Here is a 25151-nt window from a genome sequence, read left to right as displayed (position 1 = left end):
TCCCAATTTTATGCCTCGTTTGTGGCTAATCTGATTAAATTTTTACTTCAAATAAACACGTCTTTTAACAGGGAGAACTAACTACTGGTTCTCATTGACTCTGATTAGCTAGCTGGCTACAGATGCAGCGCATATTAATTTCTACAGGCACCTTTCTGAATTCAAGTAAAAGTTTTGGTAGACAAGGATTTCCTACTTCAGTATCACTAACATAATATGAATATTGAGTACAAATATTGCTCACTATTCTTGCATTCTTTAAATTGTTTTAATTTGAAAATTTAAGAACTATCAGTAAGTCATTATTAACAGGTCTTTAAGGAGTATTTTGAATTGTGAAAATACAAATCTAGTCAAATTTTGAACACATATAGAGCCAAATATTTCAACAAAACTGCAGTTTAATTTCAGAAAATGTGTTAAAATATATATTTATACATCAATTTCTGACATACACTTAATGTGTTAGTATACACAAAATGATGCTTTCTTTTGAAACTGTATTTATGAAATGTACATTTTAATTTAAATACTCAGTATACACTGCACTTAATCTGCATGTTGCATTTATTAAATACATTAAAATCTGCAATGTAACAAAACGTTTTCTGCATACGAAATTCAAAACACCATTTTAAATGAACAAAAGATGGCTCACTTTTTTTTTTTTTTTTTTTTTTACAACTAGTGTATTGTACACTAGCTCAGCTCCACCAAACTACCTGTTCGTTCTCTTTTATTTGACATTGTTCACAGACTAGTACATATTACAATAAGAGTGCTGGATAAAAACATGAGGTACGAAAGTGGTTCAAAGATTATAGGTCATGCAGATCATGCTAGACAGCAAAGAAAATTGTGACTGAGAAAACACTAAATAAAAATACATAAAGAATGTGCATTATAAAAAAAAAGACAAAAAAAAAAAAAACACAAAAAAACCCCAAAAAACTCCATTACACAGCTTTGCTTCTTTGGTTACAAAGTAGGTTGAACAATTTCACAGCTTTTTATTCCCACCCGAAAAAAAAGTCATACGAAATGTTGAAAAGCAGAGGAATCGTGGCAATTTCTCTTAGAAAGTAGAAACAAATGAACAAAGTTTTCTTCATCAAAATAGCCCAATTATTTATTATATCACAATAACTGGTGACTACCTGTACAGTTGCACTATGTTCTTCATACTTACACTATACAAAATTTACATTCAAGCTGGGTCTTTACTACTGAAAATAAATACCAAAAGTAAATTGCCATTAGTGTTAGAAATATGCCAGGATTCTTTTGTTCAATTATTGCCTAAACGTTTTATCTATTAAATGCAATCCTGTCTTTCACTTCCTTTACTGATACTTATAATTATTCAAAAAAATTAAAAAAGTTCTGTGACATTGTTCATGTACATTATGAAAATAGCAGCCCTGTAATAAATAAAACACAAATAAATGAAAACTTATGTAGGCAAATGTTACTGATATTGAAAGAAAAGTGGCTCTTTAGATGAACTGTTATTTATAATGTGATAGGAAGGCTCAGGGTAAATCCAAGGGTAATAGGAAACATGGGAGAGCCACCAAAACTCTTAAAGACCCCACTCATGCGCACCAGGTAAAATGCAGACTTTGCTCGCTTTAATAAACCCCATTATTCTCCTTGTGTACTGATGACATAGAACTGGACATCAACAGCGCTGCATGACATTTCAGAGAGAGGAAAAGCTCTTGTAGAATGATTGTCTAATACTGAAAAGGCCAAACACACAACCAAAGCATGGCTACTTGCTTTCGTATAAAGTGGAAAGAACACCAGTGGCACACAAGGATAGATTGCTTTCAGTTTTTTTCTTAATGAGGCTTAAGAAAGCTTTATGCTGAGGAGACATTCGGCTGCTGTGGAGGTTGCGTTGGCTGCGGAGGCTGTGCTATCACTGCTTGCTGTTGAGAAGTGCTACCAGGATTGGCCTGTTGGGTTGGGAGTTGGGATAATTGATCATTGTTTGAAAGAGATTTTAACAGTGCATTTTCTCGTTCAAGTAAAGAGTTTCTTTCAACTAATTCTTTTATTTGTTCCTTTAAAACTTCCACTTCTTCTCTTACTGCATACATCAAATGGCTTTTCACCAGATCCTGTGAAAAACAAAATTAGGAATGTCAAAGAGTGAAAAGGTAAAGGTGGTGCTATCCGGTTCTAGCCTACTTGGTGCCGTTTAAGTTTTTATATTAGTTTTCCTGCTCTTGCTTTTAAGATTTCTGCTTTATCTTGACCGAGCCTATGGAAGATGGATTGGAAAAAACCCAGTTCCCAACTAGAGCAGTAAGCTCAGAATTTTCTTTTCAAAGTTTGGGACAATTTCCAAAAAATACCAGCTTCTTAAACTGTCAACTCTTTAAGCTTAGAATAAAAAAAAAAAAAAAAAAAAGGTTAAAATCACATGCTTAAAATGGTAGATCAAGAGAACAAAGGAACAATATTCCAACGGAAAGCTGTGTGATGTTAAACTAGTCATAGTACTGCTTTAAAGATAACATTTTGGACTTTAAAATTTTAGGATTAAAAAAATAGTTTGAGACTAACAGTCCTGTAAGGTCTCACACCTGTAATCCCAGCACATTGGGAGGCTGAGGCGGGTAGATCACCTGAGGTCAGGAGTTTGAGACCACCTTGCCCAACATGGTGAAACCCCGTCTCTAAAAATACAAAAATTAGCCAGATGTGGTGGTGTGCACCTGTGGTTGCAACTACTTAGGAGGCTGAGGCAGGAGAATCGCTTGAACCTGGGAGGTGGAGGTTGCAGTGAGCCAAAATCGTGCCACTGTACTTCAGCCTGGGTGACAGAGCGAGACTATCTCAAAACAAACAAAAATACCAACTTTTTTTTGTAGAGACAAGGTCTTGCTATGTTGCCCAGGTTGGTCTCAAACTCCTGGCCTCAACTGATCCTCCCACCTCAGCTCAAGTGCTGGGATTACAGATACTGTGCCTGGCCTACTTACACGGCTTACTTATAGTCTACTTCCATCAGACCTCTAGCTGTTTTTGCTTTAATACTCTTTTTCGCTCTAAAGTATTTTCAATGCTGAAATATTTGGGGAACATGTTGTCTTTAAATATGTATGTCCCCTCACCAATGGTCCTTATCAATGATAATGCATGAAATGTGAGATATTCAAATGGGAGAAATATTTACTCAATTAGTATTTCTAGATTAAAAATTCTCAATGTTCTAGCATCTACAACGAAATCTCATTATCAAAAAACATGATTTGGTCATCTTTGGTTTAAATAAATTATTTGTTTTCTAAAATTGAGAAAAGCTAAGTGTTCCATACAACCAACAATCTATGAAATGGGAGAACTGTAAACTTTTACTTACCATTGCTTGTTCTATTTTGTTGTCAATGGCTACAACACCTCCCCCAGATGCACTGGAAAAAATTAGAATATGTCATTAAATTATTCTAAAAAATTTAACCTCCCTTCCAACTCTTAAAAGAATGTAAAAGACATTCGTGCTTCACTTAAAACCAAATATATAGTAATTTAAAATAGCTTATTCTGTTCTAACAATTTCAGTACTCAAAGCTCTCATTTCTAAAATGAGAGTCTCAGTAAATTGAAGACTTCTACAGGTCCTTTGTAGTGCCAACATTTCTAATTTGCCTGTGATATATGTATGCTACTTTAACTCTCAAATGTATTAAGAATTTCTCTGTTCAGTGGTTTTAAAAGGATACATTTTAAATGGGCAGTGCCTTCTCTGTATCTCTTAAATTTCTTCATTAACCAACTATATATTCTAATTGCCTTTCATGTAGAAATTCCAATAATTACTTATTGTAGTAAAATTCAGATGATGGCTTGACTTTTTTTTTTTTCTAGTCCTTCCTCTTAGTAAGACTTTTCTGCTATAAGTTTTATAAACATCTAGTTTTTAAAAAACATTTTAATGGCTTCTAAAAATGATTCAGAAAGCCTTTGGGCAGGATTGGTTAACAAGAAACTCAACATTCAGCCGGGTGCGGTGGCTCATGCTTGTAACCCTAGCACTTTGGGAGGCCGAGGTGGGAGGATCACTTGAGGCCAGGAGTTCCAGACCAGCCTGGCTAACATGGTGAAACCCCGTCTCTACTAAAAATACAAAAAAAATTAACCAGGTATGGTGGCGGGCGCCTGTAATCCCAGCTACTCAGGAGGCTGAGGCAGAAGAACTGCTTGAACCCAGGAGGCAGAGGCTGCAGTGAGCCGAGATCATGCCATTTATTGCAATCCAGCCTGGGCAACAAGAGCAAAACTCCATCTCAAAAAAAAAAAAAAAAGAAAGAAAGAAAGAAAAGAAATTCAACATTCTGGCAGACCTACATGTCTTTGTAGGTTACTTGCTGGCAAGAATAACCTACAAGGTTAGAATCACCTATAAGGTATGTGGTTTCGATCAGTTTTTCCTGGGAATAACTGAAAAGTTATCCAGCCTGTTAAGCACATTCCAAGTTCAAATATCACCTTAGCAACTGTACGATAATAACACACAAGGCTGAATAATTGTCCTCTTTGGTGGTTTATATTCTACCATGTATTAAGTAGTAAGAATAGCTGGAATTTATACCCTTTTCTTTTTTTTTTTAAATTTTATTTCAAAAAAGTTATTAGGTTTTTAAAAATTACTCTTGTAAAGAAAAATCTGATACTTTAGCTTACTGTACCAATACAAAAAGATAATTTTTATATATTACTAAATACTCTTCATAAAGTATACTCCACCTAAGATTTTAGTGCTAAGATACGTGGAAACTACTTTACTTTGATGGTGTGGACCCACAATGTCATATCAGATTGAGGCTCAGAAATATCCTGTCCTATGATTTCCTGCTATTCATTTCCTATGTGACCATCAGCAAATCACCTATTTAACTTCCCTGGATCTCAGTTTCCCCATCTGTAAAACAAAGGGGTTGATGTCAATGCCTCATGGGATTTTCCACTTCTAAATCCTTGAAACCTTAAATCATTAGATGGAAAACTAAGTTTATTTGAGCATTAACCACATTAATTACAGCATACTACCTTCACTTCTTGCTGCTACTATTTCTAAGATGAAAAGAGGTTTTGTGTATCTAGTATCTAGAAAGGATTTATGGATCATTAACAAATACTTTATACGTGCTGGGCTTTAAATGCTTTTAGTGAGCTGTGCAAAGTGTGACTATATGTAACTATAAACTACAGAACCACTAAGTAAACCATAAGGCTTTAATAAGTACTTCAGTGCCAGATACCGTGCAGATATATTCACCACAAATACTGAACACATTTTGGCAAAAAAGACGGTGACAGGCATTTACATTAGCTTGCTTGGGAATCCCAGATTATACGTTCTATATTTTTATTGACATGGCAAGGAAAGATTGAATTACTTTTAAGTCATTTCATGACTTAAATAATTTGATTCCTTCAACACATTTGGTTTAAATAGCACACCTTAAATACTAACTACAACGTCAGTTTTATGTATTAATAAGCAGTAAAACAACAAAAAACTCCAAAACCCTTAAAAAAGGGTTTACTGTTTTGTTTTGTTTTTTTGATAATTAAAATCAGTCAGCAAGTTTTAAAATGATTCCCATAGCTAAGGAAGAATAATTAGCATGCTATTCTTTGAATGCTGATCTAACAAACTCTTTTCCTAAGATCTCTTTTGACAACAGAAGAAACAGGTTTGCAAGATATAAATAGATAATGATGAAGATGTATCCCTTAACAGGTATTAATATTTCAACTATTAGGTGTTATACTCTAATAGAATAAATCAGTGTCAAATATAATTACTACCACTATAGTGACCTTTAACTATCTTGAAGGCTATTATTCAAGAATTCTATAACCTACTGCAGGGGTCTCAAACTTTAGCACGCACCAGAATCATCTGGAGGTCTTGTTAAAACGCAGGTTGCTGGGCTTCCCCCTCAGAGTTTCTGATTTAGTAGGCATGGAACCAGGATTCTGCATTTCTAACAAGTTCCCGGATGATGTGGAATCTGCTGTCTATGCTTTGAGAACTGCAGGCTTACAAATGAAAGTTATAGGAGGAAAAATTAAGAAGCCTAATTCTATTTTTAAAACTTTTTAGCCTGGTACATAAAATTCTTTATGACTTTGACCTCTGCCTTATACAATCTGTTTTCCTCTTATACCCCATCTGCCTATTGTGTTATGGTCTTATATAACTATTTGCAGTCTGTTGAAATATGTTCTCTCAGGTTTCCTTGGCTTTGCAGAAACTGCTCCCTCAGCTGGAAGTGCTCACAGTTACAATTCATCTGGCTATCTTACACCTGTCCCTTAAGATGCTCCAGTGCCATCTCTTCTGTGATGCTGTTTGATTTTCTAAGGTAGAGCCAATTACTCCATCCCTTCTGGGGTCTACCAATCTTCGCAAACTTTTTGTAGTGCAAAAAGGCAGAATAGCAAATTCTGGCTCCTCCATATACTCACTATATGGAAATTATTTAACCTTTCTAGACTTCAGTTTTTTCATTTAAAATAAGGATTATATGCCAATTGTGAGGATTAAATGAGTTTAATGCTCAGCATAGTAGTTGGCACACTGAGCACTCAATACAGACAGTGATTACTTTGAGTATTATAATACTACCACTGTTGATCCTATTAGATTGAGCTCCTTGAGAAAGGTTCCATAACTTCTTTACCTTTGTGAGTAAGTGAATTCAGTGCTTAGCACACAGCAACTCAATGCATACTGACAGTAATTAGATATGATAGACTTGAAACAATTATTGGTTCATATGAGGAAGGCATTAAAATTCTTTAAGTTCAGATAAATCAGTTCTCAAAGTGTAGTCCCTGAACTAGAAGCATCAGCATCACGTGGAAACTTGTTAGAACGGTAAACATTTGGACCCACCCCAGATTTACTCTTGAGGCGGGGCCCGTAATCTACTTTAAAAAACTCTCCAGGTGATTCAGATAGAAACTAAAGTTTGAGAACCACTGCTTTAAACAGCCAGATTTACAATGAAGACACCAATATGGTAGTCTTAAGCAAATAAGAGACTATTTTATTTCAAGATCCCAGAATATGGTTTAAAAATACTGTTTCAATGAGGGTATCAAGATGTTTTCTATTATGTTCAAAGTTATCATAGTGAGATTTGACTCTCTTTTAAAATGAGAAAGATCAACTGAAGCAGAATCAATAATTTCCTTCCTTCACCTAATATTGTAATACTATATACCTTGTTTTCCTTTTAATTATCACATTCAGCACATTATATTTTGATGGTTAACCAGTTTCCAAACTTAAGCTCCCTAAGAAAACGCTTTCTGTCTTTATTCCCAGCACAAAGTATATATACCCAGTAACCTATAATGGTGGTAGTATAAACAAATATTTCAGATTAGTGTGTATGTGTATATACACACTCAAACTGAAATACGTCAATTTTAAACCAAGTGTTACAATTACTGCCACAGAAGCATGAGGGAAAAATGAGTTCAGAATTTTCTTTTTTAAACTATTATGGTAAACTGGAAGTGCTAAATAAAGTCAAAAGATAATTTTTAAAAATAAACTTTCTATTTACTATGAATTATTCTTAGAATAAAAATCAAGCATTTATTAGCATTTATAGATGCATTAAAACTTGTGGATATGGAGAGAATGAACAGAAATATAGAGCTGTGGAAAGTAAGAAAGACCTATAAGAAAGTATTTATTTACCGGAATTGCTGCTCCAAAATAAATAAATGAGCTTGAATTCAGTGTTTAAAGCTAATTATACTTACACTCACAGAAAAAGTAAAACTCAAAGTATCAATGCTACAGTAAGACAGGTTGGCTTTCCATGCTGTTCATCTTTTAATTGATCCTAACTGGTTCCCCACCACAGCTTTTCCTCCTAGGTTTCCTTACTCTTACCATGAGATTACTTGCAACATCACTGAGAAAGCAAGAGGACGGATGAAGAATTTCCAACTTCACAAGTTAAAATCACTAAAGAAACAGGTAATCTAATTTAATTTTTTGTTTTGAGACAGTTTCACTCTTGTTGCCCAGGCTGGAGTGCAATGGCGCAATCTCGGCTCACCGCAACCTCCTCCTCCCAGGTTCAAGCGATTCTCCTGCCTCAGCCTCCTGAGTAGGTGGGATTACAGGTATGTGCCACCACGCCCGGCTAATTTTGTATTTTTAGTGGAGATGGGGATTCTCTAATGTTAGTCAGGCTGGTCTCGAACTCCCAACCTCAGGTGATCTGCCTGCCTCGGAGTCCCAAAGTGCTGGGATTATAGGCGTGAGCCACACGCCCGGCCTTGATCTCTATTTTTAAAAAACTATGAGAAACCAACTTTTTTCTTTATCTGTAGTAATGTGGACACAGACATCATGACTACTTATTTAAAATAAAAAAATTCAGCCTGGGCAACATAGTGAGAACCCATGAAAGAAAAGAAAGAAGAAAAGAAAAGAAAAAAGAAAAGAGAAAAGAAAGCAAGCCCATGGTCCCAGTAACTCAGAAGGCTGTGTGGGAAGCTTGCTTGAGCCCAGGAGTTCAGGGTTCATCACTGCACTCCAGCCTGGGTGAGAGAGCCAGACCTGTCTCTAAGAAAAGTAACTACTTCTCTTTTTCCCAAAATGGACATATTTTGACTACTTTGTCTTTCCATCTTCCCCTAGATATAAATGCTAATTAACAAATTAACAAGATAGAGGAAAAGAAAACTTAATGATTGTCTACTTTAGGGCAGGCACACCTTATCTTAATGAGTCCTTACAACAAGCCTGAGCAACATTCTCATTTTACAGTTGAGGAAACTGAGGTCAAGTAACTTGCTCAAAGACACAACACTAGGAACAGGATTCAAACCTGGACCTAGTGTCAAAACACATGTATTTTCTTCCATAATAGTAAGACTGTGAAAAAATAATCTCTAGTGACCTGAAATAAATCCAGAATTATGTAATTATTAAGAATGCTTTAATGAAGTACCAAATGTTAAGTTGCGAAACCATAAGCATGGATCCAAAGATTAAACCATGCTCAGAATATGCCATTTATCTTATCTGGCATATTCCTAGAAGAGGTTCAGCTCTGAGAATAAGGGAGGGAACCTCTTAGAAAAGGCACTTGCTTAGTGATCTTTTCATAGCCAATATAGTTTACCTAATTGCCAAGAACGAAAATGTTCTTCTGGTTTGTTAGAAAGCTGAAGATGTCTTAAAAATATTATGTATCTTTAATTAGAATACTGCAATAAATAAATAAATAAATAAATAAATAAAATGCCTTGTTTTACTCAGACTCCTCTAACTTTGCATTGAGTTACAACCACAACTATAAATGCACTACAGGAACTCTCCAAATTACACAAATTTTTTGTAATACAAACTCCTTTGAGTTGGCAAATCTGGCGTACTTCATGCTTACCCCCCCTTGCCCAAACCAACTAAAACTGATTCTTCAGAAACGTACAAGCAGAAGGAAGCTATACCTTTCTTTGGGGGCAGTCCTCAGGAATCATATACTGTTTCCAGTAAATCATCTATAACCTTTATTCCACCCACTCCCATCTCCCAAAATAAGCACTGTAATAACATCATTACTACTAAAATGCATTACTTCTAACCTGGGTAACATTTTGCCTATTCTCTAACAAATGCATGTTTTGTTTTTTAGAAAGAAAATTAAGAAAATGCAAGTCACTGATTACAAAGGAATAAATCGAATAAATCTACAGTTCAGCAAGCTTGTGAGGTTATATATAATTTTAAAAATCCACCACTCTTCTGTAAGAGGGAACTAAAAACATATTTATAGCTTACTCAAGAACAAATAACAATTTTCCTTTCAAAAGGGCCTAAATAAATAAAATTCATGTAGACAATCTCTAGCTGAATGCAAACCTCTATGGTGAAGAATAAAAATTGGGTGAAGTTAATAATAAACTAAGAACTCAAAATGTTATGTTATTCTAATTATTGACCATCAGTTCTACCAATATAAAACAAATAATGTTTAATTTCATGATTAAAAAAAAGAAACCCAAAATGCCCCATAGAGATTATTATTAGCAGTAACACAAAATAAGTTATTTTAAAGCTATTATTCATCCTGAGCAAGCAGGTAAAATTTCTACTTACAAAACTTAAGTGTTACTTTTTCTCAAGTAGCCAGTCCTGCAATGGTGTGATAAATGCTTTTACCAAGGAACTATTAAAAACCCAGTTAAATACTTATATAATGATTGATATTTATTGTCAGCATCTTCTACAAAAACCTTGTTCACCAATGCCCTCGGCATATTTTATATTTATATTGTTAATTTTATCAAATGGCTAGCCAGTAAAGCATAGATGAAAGAGCATGCAATCTATACGAAGTCCATCTCCTACCTTAGACTCCCTTTGTCTAGAATCAGTCTTATCATCTGTACTAAGAACTTTAAATAAAGCCATTTAATTAGAATTTCTTTAATACTTTGGTGAGAGAGGACTATGTAACTGCATGCCTAATTTTTTTTTTAAAGTTAAAAAGTCTCTAATAATTTTCCTAAAATCTGTAAGACCAGATGCCCAATAGAAAAATGGAGGGAATTCACACTGAACATTAACAAGAAAGACATGAAAAAAGACTCAACATCTGAATCATAAAATAAAAATACAAATTAAAACTATAATGTAATACTATTTTCCAAAACAGATTTCTCTCCTTTTCCCTCTCTTCTCTCCTGACCTCCCCTTAATTATTCACTCTTTAAGCCAGCAATCATTCATCTGGGAATTTATCCTCTAGATACTTTATATACATAGCAAATAATGTATTTAACAAGGCTACTCATTACAACACTTTATAACAGCAACACTTCTGGTTAAATGAATCATGGCATAGCCATCCATTCAATTAAATAGTATGCATCTATTAAAGAACCATGAAGATACTTTTCTAAGTACTGAGATGGGAATAATGTATCCTGGAGATCTTTAAAAGTAAAGGTACAGATGTGTGTACAATACATTATAATTTACATTAAGGAAGATAATACACATTGGTTTTCTTATATACACATAAAGAAGGATATACACACATTAAGGAAGTGGCTATCTGTTTGGGAAGGCAGGCGGATGCAGGACAGAGATAGAAGCAAGAGTACTTTTACTACATCTTGAAGAACAATGAAAACCGTGTTCCAAAATGAAAATGACTCATGAGGGAGCTATCTTGTACAGTGTAAACTCCAGACATGAACAAATGGCAGACAGGAAAAGTAATGATAGAAAATAGGAAAGGGAGAAATGAGGGAAGAGGTGCCAACTCTATTTTCTCTAGGAACTATTTCATTCTGCAAGATAAGGTACTATATTCAACAAACAAAACAATGATCAACGTAAGTGATATCTGTGATTTGTAAAAATTCCATTTCTTGGTTTAGAGTGAATTATAACCATCTGCAAATATGATGTAAATTATGATTATAGCTCCCAGTACAGTGATTTCTGTTTATTCAAAGTAAATCTGGTAAGCAAATGATAAAAATTTGCGGTAAAGATCTATACTACAAAAAGTTATGTAAACTTACACAATAAAAACTACATTAAAAATTTATCCCCCAATATATATACAAGATTAAAATTAACATTATCTTCTTTATCCAGATCTCTTTCACATTTCCAAGTTATGATATTTTGGGGGGATCATTTTAATATTTGGTAGTAAAATTCTGATAAAATTACATTTCTCTTGTAGAGCCATTTTAAAGAAACTTCATATTAAAACTAGCTGAACTAAAAATCCACGAAAATATTCAAAATCGAAGAGATAAGAACTTAGTCTGGAAAAATTGAAGACTGGCACAAAAGTAAAATTTGCACAGCAGTTTCACTATTTATGCAGTCCAAATATTCCAAACAAAGTTAAATATCCTATTTCAAGTTAACACTTAAATGTTATAATAATATAGAGTTACATTTATTTAAGATACTTGACTTTGTGTGCTAGCTAGTTGTTGTTTTTTAGAGATGGGGTCTTGATCTGATGCCCAGGCTGGAGTGCTGTGGCATGATCATGGTTCACTGCAGCCTCAAACTCCTGGGCTCAAGCAATCCTCCTACTTCAGTCTCAGTCAACCGAGCAGCTGGAACTACAGGTGTGCGCCACCATTCCCAGCTGATTTTTAAAATCTGTTGTTTAGAAACAGGGCCTCATCCTGTTGCCCAGGGTGGTCTCTAACTCCTGGGCTAAAGCAATCCTCCCACCTCAGCCTCCTGAGTAGCTATGATTACAGGAACCGGTCATCCTACCTAGCATTATTTCTTATTAGATGAAATCATTACTTCTTAATAGACTAACAATAGGCAAGGTTTAACAGGTTGAAAAGATTATTTCCTTCCTCTGAGTAAGATCTAAGAAAGGACAGGATAAAGGGATATGAGGAGGGTGGCATTTTCCTTGATATTGAAGTACTTAACATTTAGAGCAGGCTCTCTTGAAAGAAATTTCATTTTACTGTTTACATGGCAGCAACTACCTAATCTGATGACAGTATATTATTGAGGAGTGAATAATACATACCAAGTAATTGGTAATACATACCAATAATAAGCTCAAATTAAAAACTTGACACTATAATACCTGCTACTTTAAATTATTTCTTGGTGACTGGAAAAATAGTATGACTGACAGTTACCTAGACTTAGATGTACACTGGTACCTCAGAGGAAAAAAAGGGTGAGAGGAATTAGAAAATATTTCAAGTTTCAATTGAAGCACACCGAATCTTGAGAGATCAGTGAGATGATAAGGGAAAGAGACTATCTATAACAAAGAAAATGCTAAGGATGCCTAGGGCTTTATTCTTGGAGCAACTAGGAGTTGGCTGGTGTATTACAGAAGGTGGCTACATTTTGGGGGGGATGAAGTGGGGTGGGGAGTAGGTGGTGCAAATAAAGATGTGCAAATAAAGCGCTGCAAATAAAGATGAGAAAAGAAATTTAAGTTTCACTTGGGACTACTGAATTTGGGGACATGGAAATGTAGAATCCTGTTGGAGAAATACAGAGAGAAGGCTGTTGGAAATAGGTATTGAGAATTCCAGAGTAGTCTCTGGCCTAGAAATCTAGATTTGAAAGCTGTAAGAATGCAGTACACGGCTCAAACCATAGGAGAAGACAAACCTGCACAAACAATGAAAAGACAAGTGGGGCCAAAACACTGGAGAACACTAACACGTAAAGAGTCATGGAAAAAGATGGGCTTGGGAAGAAACTATTCTTAGGAATGCTACTTATTCATCTAATGGCCTCACATTTGCCTCCTCATTCTCAACATATTATTTCTTTTTATTAAAGTCATTCTTATTTAGATACCTTGTTTAAATATCTTCTCAATCCTATTTCTACAATGAGACTTGACTAAAGTAAAAATGAGACTATCCCCTTTGGTATATGTATATACCAAAAGCCAAATACCAGTGAAAAGTACATCATTTTTGCTCATCTTTTCATTTTGTCTCTTTCTTTTCTTTATGACTATTTCTTGAAAGTGCAGAAATGTTAGTTAAAATAGCTTTTTAGAAAAAGTATAATTCTATGAACAATGTATTTGACAAAGTAAAATTATATTAGACTAGTCACTAGGATTTCGTGACTACAATTTGCTCCGAAGTTATTAAACTAATTTTTCTTTGCTACTTTAAGTCTCCTTCCTAATCTGTCCCCCAAAGTCCAAGTACAGTAATAAATAAAGGTTGTCACGGAACCGTTTCAAAATAGGGCGAAACTCAGAAGAATATCATCAGGTTTTTAAAGAGACAGTTGCTTGATTCTGATTTAGACTAAAGGGAGAGCACCAAGCATGGTCATCATTCCTTAGGGAAATGAACAGAATATATCATATTGGGGGTGGGGGGGAAGCCTAGTCTTTATTTTTAATAAACCAATGAATGTTTTCCATTTGGAATATTTTCTAAAATTATAGTGGATTGGGTTCGAGCAAGGAATTACATCTTTCTTTTTAAAAATGTTTTTTTGTTGTTTGTAGAGACAGATCTCACTCTGTTGCCCGTGCTAGTTTCAAACTACTGGGCTCAAGCGATCCTCCTGCCCTCGCCTCCCAAAGTGTTGGGATTATAAGCGTGTGCCTCTGTACCCAGCCAAGGATTACACTTTTCACTTTCAACAAATATAAAGGCAACGCTCTAAATATAGGCCTTGAAGAATTAAAGTTGACTACGTTTCAGTTTACTATCTCTTGTCTAAAGTATTTTCTGTTCTCTACTTCATTCTGGGGTCAGACATTGAGGGGTAAGACAACCTCTCACTCAGCAGTTGCCTAGCCTAAGCAAAAAGTTGAATTCAGAAAGAATAATAAAATGGTTTAAAAGCATAGGCTTTAGAATTAGACTAGGTTTTTTTTTTTTTTTTTTTTTTTTTTTTTTGGAGACGGAGTCTTGATATGTTGCCTAGGCTGGAGTGCAGTGGCACGATCTCAGCTCACCACAACCTCCACCTCCCGGGTTCAAGTGATTCCCCTGCCTCAGCCTCCGAAGTAGTTGGGACTACAAATGCACACCACCATGCCCAGTTATTTTTGTATTTTCAGTAGGAATGGGGTTTCACTATGTTGGCCAGGCTGGTCTCGAACTCCTGACCTCGTGATCCACCTGTCTCGGCCTCCCAAAGTGCTGGAATTACAAGTGTGAGGCTAGCTGACTTTTAATCCAAACTCCACCCACTTACTGGTGGGGTGATCCTAGCAAGTTAACATACTGAAACTAGTTACCTCAACTATAAAATGGGATACAGTTGTACATATATTAAAGGACTGCTATAAGGATTATGTGAGACTGTTTACAACAGTACACACAACAACCCAATTAGTTCCTTTTATCATTTGGATCAATTTGGATTTTGACACTTTATAAGGTCTACTTTCCCAGTGTATCTTGGGAAAATTAAATAAGAGTTAATCTCCCAATGCAGTGAAACATGAATAAAAATCAATTATGATTAGTATTAAGAAACAGGTTTTATATTTATGTTTCACCCAAAATAAAATCCTAGTTATTCCTTCATAAACTGATTTTTTTGTATTCAATTAGATGTTAAAGATTTAATGCAGCCACAAAATATATGTTAACAAAAATTGTTTGACTTGAGATTTATATTTACAAAGCTTATTATTATTAGTAGTAGTATTATTTGAGACAGAGTCTTGCTTTTGTCACCCAGGCTGGAGTGCAATGGCATGATCTCTGCTCACTGTAACCTCTGCCTCCTGGGTTCAAGTGATTCTCCTGTACAAGGCTTATTAAACACAGGATCCCTGTGGATTGGACGTCAATAACGTTCTTATGGATCTTCTTTGGGATCTTGGTGTTTCATTATTTAGAGTAAAATAAACTTATCTTACTGTGGGAAATTTTTCCAAAAGCCACTGAAATATAACCAATTTAATTCAAATAAAAATTTCCAAAAAAGGGTATTTAAAAATATCCCAGGTCTTCCCTTAGTACTGTTATATGAAAATTCAACACTAAATATTACTAAAAGCAAGTAAGAAAAGTGGTATAAAGTGTTGTTTGCTTTTAAACAAATTATTACTTTAGCTAAGAATCACTGCTTTAGAATTACCTTATTCAAAAAGGGATTCTGATGTAAAGCAGAAAACAGCACTACTATAAAATCTAAAGGGTCATTAGGTTTTTTTCACTCAAGCAAAACTGTACTCAAGTAGGCACATTTTCAGAGACAAAAAGTTTGACATCCAAGTTTTTATCATTTCAGTCTAGATTCATGTCCTTGAATTCTTTTAGGCAATAACAATTCTAATAATTAAGACATGGTGAATGATAGAATTTTACAACTGTTTGTGTGAAATCTTTTATGATGAATTCTACACTTACATCATGACCTGAAATTTGTTAAATCGATTTAGATTCCAGAGATAAGACTGTCACTTGAGATGGAATGCTCCACCTACATTTTCCTTAGCCTTCTTCCTTTCTTGCCAACAGGCTCCACTTCTCTGATTCATCCATGATTTTTTGTCTTTATCAAATGTTCCTTTCTCTTGAATTAAACCTTAAAAGCAGAAACTGTCCATCTCCAGGATCTACTTATTACAACACTACTCTGCATATAATTGATAGTAAACATATTACTTGAAGAAAAAGACAGAATACAACTTACAATATATTATCTAATATATATTTTTATAAGTTTGGTATAAACAGATGTTATATTGGGCTCATCATGCCAGGACAAAGATCTAAGAAATTAACCAACTATTTAAACTATTAGAAACTAATTTAAGAGTATCGCTGGAACAGAGTAAAATATGGGCAGACCTCAAGACTTTTTTTCTCGCTAATAAAGGTAAGTTTTTGATGTTCCTTGAATCTGGTTGTTACCCACTGAGAAAGAAGAAAAGTGTGCCAGTTTCTATACAGTATAGGCAACTGATGTAAATAGAAAAACGGTTTTAAGTTTGAGTAACAGAAAAGGGCTAGGCTCTATGAATTTCCAGGTTACCGTTGCCATGGCCAGTGAAACTTGGTAACTCCATATACTGATCATGATGATGACTAAATCATAGAAGACTTCATGGACAATAAAGTGGATGTTAAAAACTCTTAATGATCTTAAGATAAAAACCTTGACAGAGACTTTTTTACATTAGAATCATGGATTTAAGGAGAAACCATTTGTAAATCTAGTGAAAAGCTTGGTTGTATAATCATGCCTCATAGTATCTATTTATGGGTTCTCTCAGCTGACTAATCTCACTTTCTATTCAATCAAAATTAGGTCTACAGGGAGAATTAAAAATCCTAAAGGCTTTTGGTCAGATAAAAAGGACAATTCAAACTACCATGCCTTTAAGCATGACTCATGAATAAGTGCAAGTTCTATGTAAACTAGACCCAGGAGTCTGAAGATATTCACATTTATTTCACTCTTTTTTTACATTGAGGATCACATCACACATAAAGGTTTCCCACGAAGTCCTTGTATCATCACCATAGTCAATAAGTAGAGAAACATCCTTGTGATCTCTAAGGTATTAAGCAATGTCTCCTTATCCATTTTTGAAAAAGAACTTTAGGACTATGTACTAAAACCAGTGACTTACGGCCATGAACTGGAAACCACATTCTTGATTATAGCAGCTATGAAAATACAGAAATAACTAGAGGATGTATCCAGTTCAATATCTCCACAGACTTTTTAGTGCTGCTTATATATGCTTTAAGTGATGGCAATCATTTGATTTCTCTGCTTCACATTTCAAGATTCTGTTTTACAGAAAGGGTTTATGGGAGGTTTATAAATACAAAAAGAGACCAGGATGCAAAGTAAGATATCACTGGAGGTGTTGAGAGACTAGATGACAACTTGGAAGGAACACTAGACATGATCCAAGTACAGGATAGGTGGTTAGAATAAATGACCACTAAATTCCCTTCTAACTCAGCTTTATAATTCAAAACTCAGAAGATAAATTCGGAGAGGTGGTATTAAATAAAAGGGCATTGGTTCTGGAGTTATACCCACTTTGGAATCCCATCTCTCATCTTATTTTATAACATACAGTCTTGCTGTCTCCCAGGTTGGAATGCAATGGCACCATTATAGCTCTCTGCTGCCTTAAACTCCTGGGCTCAAGTGATCCTTCTGCCTCAGTGGGATTACAGGCATGTGCCATGATGTCTAGCTAATTTTTCTTTTTTGCGGGTAGGGACAGGGTTACTCAAGCTGCTCCTGAACTCCTGGCCTTAAGCAGTCCTCCTGCCTTGGACTCTCAAAGTGCTGGGATTACAGGATTGAGCCACTGCACCAAAACTGAGATAATGACTTTAGACAAGCTAATATTTAGCCTCCCCAAAGGACAATAATAGGACCGGGTACTGGGATTCAGAGATAATGCATTAGTATCTGGCACATGGTAAACACTTACTATGTTACCTAATAACTTGCAGTAATAATTTATAGTGGTCAAAATCTAAATGTCATGAAATACACAAAAAACACTGACTTAGGAGTTAGGTAATGTGGTTTCTACATTTGAGTCTTGTCTCTAATTCCATACAATAATCTCTAACATTATTTTCAAATACCAAATTTTGTGATGCTACATTCCAAAGGGGTTGTAATGAACTTAAAACATTTATCAGACACGGGGGATACGTCAAATAAACATAATTCCAGAGTTTGTGAGTTTACAATTAGTGCAGGAGATATACAAGATGTTAAGGGTAATAAGTGCTAAGACAGAGCAAGATCTGAGAGGGTGTTCTGGGGCCACATAATCAAGCTCTTGGATCAGGAAAGAGGAAGTGACACAGTTGGGTGGAGAAAAAAAAGACAGATACAAAAAAATGTTCCAAGTAAAAAGAACAGTAGGTGCAGTTGGCCACATTAGAAAACTCAAACGACAAGGACCAGTCAGAAGGTTGTTGCATTTTCACATAAGAAAGGATAGTGCACTGAATGGGGACAAGAGATGGATAGGCTGGCAAAACACTCAGGAGGCAGACATGGCAGTACTTTGTGATTAACTGGCTATGAGAGATCAGGGAAGTTTGAATGTAAGGAGAGATACCTAGGCTGGAAGTAATGGGTTTGAGCACCTTAGAGCACACAGGTGACTTCCTATAGCATAAAGATGGTATGTGCCTGGGAGCCATCTATAAGCTCTTATTACGATGAAGAATGTAAGAAGAAGACAGCATTCTGATGACTCCTTTATTTATTTATTTATTGAGACCAAGTCTCACTCTGTTGCCCAGGCAGGAGTGGAGTGGTGTGATCATGGCTCAATTGCAGCCTTGATTTCTCAGGCCCAAGCAATCCTCCCACCTCAGCCTCCCAAGTAGCAGAGACCACAGGTGTGCATCACCATGCCCAGCAAATTATTTCTGTAGAGATAACTCCCTATGTTGTCCAGGCTGGTCTTGAACTCCTGGGCTCAAGTGATCCTCCCACCTCAGTCTCCTAAAGTGCTGGGATTATAGACATGAGCCACCATGCCCGGCCTCCAATAATATTTAAAAGAACAGACAGAAGGGAAAGTCTGCCAACTGGTCTGAGAAGCAACAACCAGCAAGGCAGAAGGAAAAACAGGAGGGAATGGTATCACAGATAACAAATATCAGTTAAAAAAACCTATCACGTATCAGTATTAGCTTTAGTTTTAACTAAATAGTTTAAAAACTATTGAAAATCTACTTATCTACCATGATTGCAACTATTAATATATATGTATTCCAAGTCTGGGAATATGCGAACAGTAAGATGGTAATTGTTAAAAACTTGGATTAAGTATGATTATTCTTATTCTATTTTCCAAATTTCCCAGTTTGAATTTTGAAAAGGCAAACATATTACTACTACAGAAGTTGGGGTACAAATGTATTATTTAAAAAAAAAAAAAGACTTTTAGATAGAATTCTCATATTCTGATGACCTATCAAGTTGTGCATTTTTAACCATGGTGCTAAAGAAACAGTTTATACTAGATCTGCAGACTGTTTCAACATCACTCAGAAGCAAACAAATTTTAAGCAGTACTATTTATTGTAGATTCAACCTTTTATTATTAACACTTAAAAATAGGGAAAAGGTTATAAGGCGTGGAGCTCATCTGAGAGTAAAATTAAACCAACAAAAAGGATATGACAAAGTACAAGAGAAAACAAAACGAAAAATCTCATGTATCCCCCAAAATTAATTTTGCCTGATAAATGCTTTAAAAGTGGGCCAAAAAAAAGAGGTTTCTCAATAGAATTATTCACAACTAAAGGCAAATGGAAAACTCTCACATAGCATTTAATAAGGGTTTTACATGCAATATATCCCACTATCCCAAGAAATATCTGCAGTTCAAAGCTGCTTTTTAAATCAATGCTTCCTAGTGTTTGCTGTTTATAAATCCTAAATATGAAAGGATGAGTTCCTTAATAACACTATTCTAATAAGTACTAAGACTTTAAAACATATATTTGCATATATTCATAAGCATTAAATCTGAAAAGAATTTATTTTTTAATGCAATTAATACTTAACTTTTAGATAGTAAGCAACCTCCAACATTTATTTTTTGGCAAATACTTTAAAAGATACTTTTGTAATGGAGGATGACCCATTGCTACTTAAGTTCAAGATAAATCAAATTTATGAATTCACATCTTCATACAATATAAAATTCTCCTTTATCTTATCCTTCAAGTTTTCAGAGGATATCAGCATACCAGCATACTGACACCCAGGTTCCAGTTAGTAATAAGATTTGAATTCTAGCTCCAGAACTCAACGGCTATGTGGCTTGAGCAAATTACTTAACTTCCCTAAGCTTTCAATTTTCTTCTCTGTAAACTGAGGATATTGATGTCTATTAATATATGACTTTGTGAAAATTAAATGAGATAACGTGCCAAAAATATTCAGCACAGTGCCTGACACTCAGTGGCCAAAATACAACTACTTTGCAGAAAAATCCAATTGACCCTTGAGCACAGAGACTGACAGTACGAAATTCCTAAACTAAATGTGGCTTGGCTCTGATTTGTCCCATCAGTCTAATGGGCATTTATAGTAACCCAGCACTGAATAAACATCAGTAAGAGTCATAGGATCAATGTTCTTGCTAGAAATTTTTCACGAGTCATACTTAGGTGTCTAAGAAGGATTGTCCTTTTGACACAAAACATTCACTAGCAATGTTTCCTAACTGTTTTTGACAGACGAAAATTTGACAAACGCCCTGAAAAAAAAATCTGACAAATGCTCTGAACCTTTCACAGAAAAGTGAACATAAAAAAATTCTACCCAAAATTCCACATGGTTCATGATCTCCTGAATCCCAACCACTGACTACTAAATATGGATATCCTATACTAGAGAAATTAGAAATTATTTTCCTGATTATCAAAGTTATGTAGATTATAGAAAATAAAGAAAATACAAAAGTACATGGAATAAGAGATAACTTAATTAGTTTGTTGTATTTCCCTCCAGACTACTATTGATTGTAATTACTAGCTTAAGGGACTTAAGCTTACAGAATGTAATGAAATCATGGAATACTATATCAGAAACAATTTAGAATATTATTCAAAAGGCAGAATGGGCAAGGGATAAAATAACATGTCTCTGGTTAAGGATAAAGTTGGAATATATATATAGTGGCCTGTTTAGCTGGTATCAACCCATACCTTCTGGATTTTTTGGAAAATAATTAATTTCAAATAATTCTTGACTGACATGCAGGATATGTATACCACACTTTAATGAAAACATGAATTCTACGATTATATGACCTTGGACAAATAATCCAGACTCCTTTTCTTCATCTACAAAATATTATGATCTTCAGATTAAAAGGTATAAGGTCTTATCCTGAGCTAAACTCTACCTTTCCAATGGTCCCCCTACAAAATACGGCTGTATAAAACAAAGCAAAATAAGAAAGTGCACAAAACAAAGTAGTTTTTTTCTAAGCAGAATACAATTCTGAGAGAAAATTAATTTTCAGGGAATATAAAAAATGTGCAATGACTTCTAATATATCATTTTCATATGATACCAGCATCTTAGGTATTCTCAATGTAAGAACTGAAAAAATTTTATTGGCTTTATTTTAGACATTTAGAGGAAACATGTCTTTTATTAAGAAATAAAATCCCCCAAAGCAATACAATTAAGCTATATATTATTAAGAAAAATGGATTTTTTTTAAAAGAAAAGATGAATATATTATTTCTCAAATATCTCCTGGTATAACACCTAGAAAGTATTTGGGTTCTTCACTATATTGTAGGCATCTACAGCAGATGCAATAGCAGTATTTTAATAATCTTACTATAATACAGGATTTCACTTTCTTTTTTTAAACTGATGTATTTAGTAAACACCACTGCAAAGATACGGTCTTCAGCCTCAAGAGACTTTGAAAGGCTTACATACTCCAAATATTTAAAATTCCAAGTTTTAACTTATATTTAATATTGTACTCTTACACAATGTGCTCATTTTGTTCATAAATATTCATCTCAATACAATAACATCAGGTATAATACATAAAATCTAAGCCATTAAGTCTTACCAATTTATGACCTGATGACACTCTTGTGGACAACATTCAGTCCTTAGAAGCTAGAATAACCCTCCAACCATGTGAGGGCATCACAACTTTTAAACTTTCGGCTTTCGATCATTATTATGTCACATTCCTCCTCCGATGCTGAATTCTAAAAAAAATTCTAGCAAAGAGTTTAAGTAAATAAGTGTTTTAATCAAATAGCCTTTAAAAATCTTTTATAGCAAAATTTTATGTTTTACCATGATTATACAACTGATATTTTGTACTTTAAAAAATGAAAATAAATTTCATATTTGATCTGGAAAATTCAAACTTAAAATTTCAACATGGATTTTCAGGCCATCAGGATACTTGTTAGTAAAGAGTAAAGTAGAAATGGAACCAATTAAAGGTTTAAGATCATGATCCAGAAATTATGATTTAACACCATAACCTGATACAGACAGCTTTGTAGTCCTGTAGAACGGCATTTGAGTTCTATTGTTTGGTCCACATCCATGTATATGAGTTTCTTATTTTATTTTATTTATTTATTTATTTAGAGACGGAGTCTCACTCTGTCGCCCAGGCTGGAGTGCAGTGGCGCGATCTCGGCTCACTGCAACCTCCACCTCCTGGGTTCAAGCAATTCTCCTGTCTCAGCCTCCTGAGTAGGTGGGATTACAGGCACGTGCCACCACACCCGGAGAATTTTTTTCTTTTTTTGTATTTTTAGTAGAGACAGGGTTTCACTATGTTAGCCAGGATGGTCTCGATCTCTGACCTCGTGATCTGCCCACCTCGGCCTCCCAAAGTGCTAGGATTACAGGCATAAGCCACCATGCTGGGCCGAGTTTCTAGACTTACAGCATGGGTGGCTGGATCAGTAACAATCCATACCGATCATTTAAGTGCTTAAGAAAGAATTCCATTTTTATATCTAAATCTTCATGTCTCTACTATCCCCGATTTTGAAAACAGACAACATAATGGCAAGAATTAAATTTTATTATGTGCTTTATGTAATTGACATAACAATGTATCCTATGCAGCAGTGGTCCCTATTGCTCATCTGTATATGGGCAGGGAAGAAAACTGGAGGAAGAATGATTTAATAATGGCAAAAATCACTTCATTAAAAATATCGTGTTAAATTTATTAAATTTTACCAGAAGGTTTTCAATTGGGCATCTATGCTAATCACTGAAGAATAGTATCATTAATAACATTTTCTGTCTGATAAGAATGTACATTTATATTTTTGGTTGCCAGTAATCCACAGAAAAGGAAATCCATAGATTTGTGGGCATAGTTTTGCCTAAATTAACTCCCTAAATAAAACACTATAAAGGGGCAGAGGGGATGGGAGAAAGAAAAGGGCCCTTACTGAGGATGATCAATATGCATAAAGCTATAGAAAACTGAAAGACAGCATTGCTCTGCAGCTATCTAAAAAGATACTTGACCCGAATGTACAGGATGGCTCATGCTGTTGCAGATTTTAACTTTCAATAGAACTTTTCTATTACACATGGTCACTTAAGTCTCTCACATAGCCTGAAAAATTATTAGAATTTTTCCAATATAATCTTTCCAAATGTAATCTCACAACACATTTGACTTCAATATAAATCATACAACTTTATTTTGTCTTCTGTGAAAGCACAGCCTTATAATGTAATCACCTGGTGAAGGCAAAAATCCGTATTTATGAGGATAAGTAGTTTAAAGTTGTGGTCATTTCATTAACATATTACCAAATGTTTCTAGAAAGTGTTAATAAAACTCTTATCTCCTATCAACTAATATACTAAAAATTTTTAAATCTTTTGAAGATTTACTTTTTATAGGACAAACATACAGTCATATTTAGTAAAGTAAATACTTCCTGAAATACTTATCTATAATGCTGGTAAATCTGCTTGTCTGCAAGGCTTTGATTTAAGGTCATTTAAAGGGCCGACGGCTTGACCCTTTGTTAAAGGGCCTGCCAACAAAAAAGCCTTGTTATGGTAAATGCTTAGAAAGTATTTTTGGAAGATACAAGTAAACCAGTCATGTGAAGCAGTTATTTTACTGCGAAAACGTACAAAAAAAAATTTTTTTAAGAGTGTGTACATTACACAAATGTATGGTTAAATCAGGACTTTATACATTTTAAAAGATACAAAACTTATGTATCAAAATTTTCCTAAGCATATAATTTCAAAACTAGTTGTTACCAAGTCCAGGGTCATATTTCAAGAGTTTAAATCATTAAATTCCAACATGTAGGACATCTTTATTAACAACCTGAAATGAAACTGAGTAAAGTGGTTACAGATGAACAGCATTCAGATTAACCAGATACCCTTTAAAATTTAAAATTAGAATTCTTCCTAAAAATGAATATTTAATGAGAAAACTGTACTAATATTATCAATCATAATCTTGACTCTCTGGCAAGACAGCTACCAAAACCAAATCCCACGTATTCCCTATAGTTTTTTATCATTTCCTTTTGTGAGAAGGTGAATCTATATTAAAAGAAAAAAACAGTGAAAGGGGAGGAAGGTGGATGATTTATAATTTCCAAGTAATTACTTGAAAATGGATATGCTAAATCAAACAGGTCTACAAGAGTTCCTAAAGGAACCTGGTTTTCTAATGAATGTGCTTATCTTAGTTTGATAGAAAATTTTGTTTTCAGGTTTAAACCACATTTCCTTAAAAGATTCCGAAAATTCTACAAGATTATCCATTAATATAGCCATATTTTCACCCTGCTGTTCAAAAAAGTTCACTACATTGTTTGGAGAAATCCTAGCCATGATAAACCAATGCTTGGTCAGAAATACTTATTTTTAAATGGAAAAAGGGGGCAAACAGGGCAATCCTTTATGTCCTCCAATAAATTACACAGAGTCATTCCATAGGTTATATATTGAAAAAATAAACTTTAAAATATCAAAGATAAATTTACTTTAAAAATTAGTACAAATGTACCTAAATAAAAACTGCTGGGAAGACAGTATGTTCCAAAAAATTAACATATAAAAAGACGGGCCAGGTGCAGTGGCTCAC

At 34.5% G+C, this 25151-nt stretch overlaps 1 protein-coding gene across 3 annotated transcripts in view; it reads right to left on the bottom strand.

Moving 5' to 3' along the window:
• Positions 1-383: 383 nt before the first annotated feature.
• Positions 384-25151, bottom strand: part of TSC22D2 (TSC22 domain family member 2) — a 52205-nt gene continuing 27437 nt past the window's right edge. For 2 of the 3 annotated variants that reach the window (XM_015131797.3, XM_015131798.3), the window contains 2 exons: positions 3374-3425; positions 384-2126 (listed from right to left, as the gene is read on the bottom strand). In XM_015131797.3, the coding sequence (XP_014987283.1) occupies positions 1866-2126; positions 3374-3425 (313 nt within the window). In that variant the 3' untranslated portion in view covers positions 384-1865. Of the gene's footprint in view, positions 2127-3373; positions 3426-22112; positions 22270-25151 lie in introns of all 3 variants that reach the window. The other variant, XR_001443148.3, reaches the window with a different exon arrangement.

The sequence above is a fragment of the Macaca mulatta genome, chromosome 2 (genome assembly GCF_049350105.2).
Source record: "Macaca mulatta isolate MMU2019108-1 chromosome 2, T2T-MMU8v2.0, whole genome shotgun sequence".
Classification (NCBI taxonomy): domain Eukaryota; kingdom Metazoa; phylum Chordata; class Mammalia; order Primates; family Cercopithecidae; genus Macaca; species Macaca mulatta.
Note: the sequence above shows the minus strand (reverse complement) of the source record. Positions and strands in the feature narration are given on the sequence as shown.